The 3,755-nt window shown below is 38.9% G+C and overlaps 1 protein-coding gene across 1 annotated transcript; it reads left to right on the forward strand.

Moving 5' to 3' along the window:
- The first annotated feature begins 360 nt into the window (after positions 1-360).
- On the forward strand, positions 361-1,839 carry LOC149546717 (uncharacterized). Its single transcript, XM_089794044.1, has 4 exons — positions 361-438; positions 540-695; positions 826-1,443; positions 1,559-1,839. Exons 1-4 carry the CDS (start codon positions 361-363, stop codon positions 1,805-1,807), a joined length of 1,101 nt encoding a protein of 366 aa, XP_089650170.1. The 3' UTR covers positions 1,808-1,839.
- Positions 1,840-3,755: the final 1,916 nt, after the last annotated feature.

Raw genomic sequence — 3,755 nt, forward strand, 5'->3', positions numbered from 1 at the left:
CTAAAAGGGAGTGTGAAATCGTTATGTCCTCCGAATCTAAAACGAAGTATTCAGCCATATCTACCAGAACATAGTCAAAACTAAATGAATCGGAAGAGACGTAATGTAAATAACTTGAGAACATATAGGCGAATATATATTTATTTACTAGAGCATGTGTTTTAAATTGCTCCTTGTCTCCTTGATGTGTTTTAAATTGCTCGTTAGCTCTTTTCATGTGTTTTAAATTCCTCGTTGTCTCTTTCTTGCGGCTTCTAGTGAATTCTAACGGGGTTCATAGGCATCCCATCTATATAAACCTCGTCATCCCTTCAAAATCTCCCAAATCAATTTTTGATTGCTTTCACGTGAGAAAGGATCATGGCTGCCTTGCCCAAAAGGTTTGGCTCGACGCTCGTATTTGTCTTGGTGCTCGGCATTCTTACTGACTCCTCTTGGGTATATACAAAATTTGGACGTTTCCTTCCATTTCGATTATAATAGATATGCTTGTTATCGTAACCCCAACAAGAAAATGTGTTGCTCGTTTGTGTTTGCAGGGACAAGATGAGGAGGTGATCTTTATAGTTGAGCAACCTGTAGAAGAGGGAAGCGTACTGAAGATTGTGGGGAACAGTTCCGAATTGGGCAATGGGGTCATTTTTGATGCTCCGATCATGACGAGGGAGTACGATGATTTTTGGAATCTCACTGTGGTACGTTTGTTTGTTTCCTCTTAATCTATTATTCACCTCAAAGAATATTATGTCTATAACTCGCCTAACGATCTCTTCTTGTTGAATATTTACGTTCTCCTCTATGCTTCATGATAGATGCTTGCTGTAGGAGAAGTACGTCGTGAATTTAGGAGTCGACAACTGCGTATGTAGCTTACATGAGCCCTACATTCTTGACTTGCAAGATGAAATCAATAATCCGGTAAATTTATCCGGCTACTTCAGTTGTAGCTCTTGCTCAACTCCAAGCCCGAGCCCACCACCACCCAGCCCAAACCCGCCGCCACCCAGCCCAAGCCTACCACCACCCAGTCCAAGCCCACCACCACCAAGCCCGAGTCCACCGCCGCGAAGCCCACCACCACCAAGTCCAAGCCCACCGCCACCTAGTCCACCACCACCAAGTCCAAGCCCGCCCCCGCCTAGCCCGCCACCACCAAGTCCAAGCCCACTACCCCCTAGTCCACCACCACCAAGCCCAAGCCCTCCACCACCAAGTCCGAGCCCACCGCCCCCAAGTCCACCACCTCCAAGCCCAACCCCAGCCCCAACACCTGCACCTGCACCTCAAACCCCAGAAGAGGTGGAGGTGACGTTTGTTTTTCAACTGCTCCTGGACAGTGGAGTGTTGAAGGTTGTGGGAAATGCTTCTGTATTAGGCAACGAAAATGTTCATAATGCTCCGAACATGACGCTGACTGATAGAAACGTTTGGGTTCTCACAGTGGTATGTATATTAATTTTCTGCAAGGGAGTATTTCTATTGTTTTGGTTTCTCATAACGCAAGACCTGAGCTGACATAGAACTTTATACTCATCGTCCATTTTTATTTGTTTTTCAGCCGTTGATTGCAGGGGAAACATATGAGATGAGTTTGACGGTCAACAATTGTTATTGTACCGCAAATGATACCTATATTTTCACAGTGCCTACAGAAAAATCTCATTATACTGTGCCACTGGATGGCTTCTTCAATTGTACCACCTGCTTAGGCTCAGATTCGAGCAAATCGATGATGTTCACCATCATTCTGCAAGGGAGTATTTCTATTGTTTTGGTTTCTCATAACGCAAGACCTGAGCTGACATAGAACTTTATACTCATCGTCCATTTTCATTTGTTTTTCAGCCATTGATTGCAGGGGAAACATATGAGGTGAGTTTGACGGTCAACAATTGTTATTGTACCGCAAATGATACCTATATTTTCACAGCGCCTACAGAAAAATCTCATTATACTGTGCCACTGGATGGCTTCTTCAATTGCACCACCTGCTTAGGCTCAGATTCGAGCAAATCGATGATGTTCACCTAAATTTATTAGTGGTGAGGATCCTTTTTTGTATGGATACCCATAAAAACATTCCTACTTTTTGAAGATAGGCTTCGTCCCAATATTTGAGGGGAATTCAGGTATCTTATTCGATGCAGGGGAGACTTAAAGTCTCATAACCTAGCTTAACTTTATAGCACCCATCCTTTGAAGGACCCCAAATTAATTTATCATGTGTGTCCTTACAACATGCAGACCTATGATTTATACAGTTTGAGAACTCTTCTATTTCAAAAGGAGATAAACTAGTGTCTACTAAGGATCTCCACTCTAAGATTGTCTCTCCATTAGAGATTGTATACTATTATAATTGGCTACTTTTGTTTTGCATAGTTGAGATAGAGTATTTATAATATTAGGTGATAGATGACTACTATCTAGAGAGCGAAGGCCATCCTATGAGTCTTCCTAAAATACAACATCTTCTCATTTTCCAATATCCCAAGTTCTTGTTGATTAGTGGTTGGCAACTTAGCATTAAGTTCCATGTGCTAGATCCAGAAGGAGGATCTTTGACTCAAAAAAGTATGGATCTTATGCTCCTAAATATTTGGATCTGATGGATCTTTGACTTCATCAGGACACAATATAGAATGTACCCTCAACTATGTTGAACCTCATCCTCAATATAGAGTTTATACGGCCTAGATCTCTCTGTTCTACTATATGAGTCTTTATGGAAATAATACTTTATTGAAATTATGATAAACACAATCATGAATGCAACATGTCAATCATGCTAAAAAAACTCTATAATTCTTAGGATACTCCCCCAAACAAATACTATATGCATTCATGCTAATAATAATGAGTGACCTAACAAGTCTATAAAATCCTATATGGTTACATCTATTACTTGTGTTTGTAAGTCCTTTAAATCAGACCACTCTTTAGTCTAGAATGAGGAGTGACAAGGTCTAGATGATCTTTTGTTAAAATCCTCTAACAACATTGCATAAACAATGCATTTTTATGCTTTAACAAGGTTGGCTCCCAGTAGTGATCACTTTGGAAGAGTGAAATCTTTTTGCTTTCTAGTCCTAGGTGGTTTTTCCCTTAATAAAGTTTCCACATTAAAATATTGGTGTCAAATTTATGAATTTTATTTATGTTTCAAGTTGTTTTCTATAAGAAATTTATTCATTTCTCCCCATAGGATTCATGACAAGGGCCTGACTATCTTCCATGTATTATAAGTTGAGCGGTTGTATTAGCCATTGACAGATTGATCTTTTGGTGCAATAGAAAACCCACTCGAATGTGTGGTATTAGAGCTTGGTCATAGTTTCAAAACCTTAGACACTCAGGTAACACTAAGGGAGAGATTGTTAGAAATTTGTTCAATGTTGTCTTCAAGATTCATGAAAAAGGGCTTAACTGTCTCCTATGTATTACAAGTTGAGCAGTTGTATCAAGAATTGATATATTAAAAACTGTACTCTAATACTTTACATAATTTATAGTCTACTACATCTTAATAATAATTAAGTTTATGGTCAGCAATAACTAAGTAGTTTTACTGATAGTTGGTAATGAAAATAATATTTTGAAATAAAGTGAATCAAAAAGTTAAATGATAAGTTAAATGACTACACCAAGTGATTGTTATTAAAGTTTATGATGTTTTATAGGTGTTCAAATATCTATAAGGGACTATATGATAAATGGAGATAACTGATTCAACCCCTTTCTTAGTTATCTAACAT

This window comes from Cupressus sempervirens, chromosome 7 (genome assembly GCF_028749045.1).
Source record: "Cupressus sempervirens isolate cs-2001-9-10 chromosome 7, ASM2874904v1, whole genome shotgun sequence".
NCBI lineage: Eukaryota > Viridiplantae > Streptophyta > Pinopsida > Cupressales > Cupressaceae > Cupressus > Cupressus sempervirens.

Coding starts and splice junctions, on each gene's coding strand:
- LOC149546717 (XM_089794044.1), top strand. CDS start 361: ATGGCTGCCTTGCCCAAAAGGTTTGGCTCGACGCTCGTATTTGTCTTG. Junction 439..539: donor TTCTTACTGACTCCTCTTGG/GTATATACAAAA, acceptor TTGTGTTTGCAG/GGACAAGATGAGGAGGTGAT. Junction 1,444..1,558: donor ACGTTTGGGTTCTCACAGTG/GTATGTATATTA, acceptor TTTGTTTTTCAG/CCGTTGATTGCAGGGGAAAC.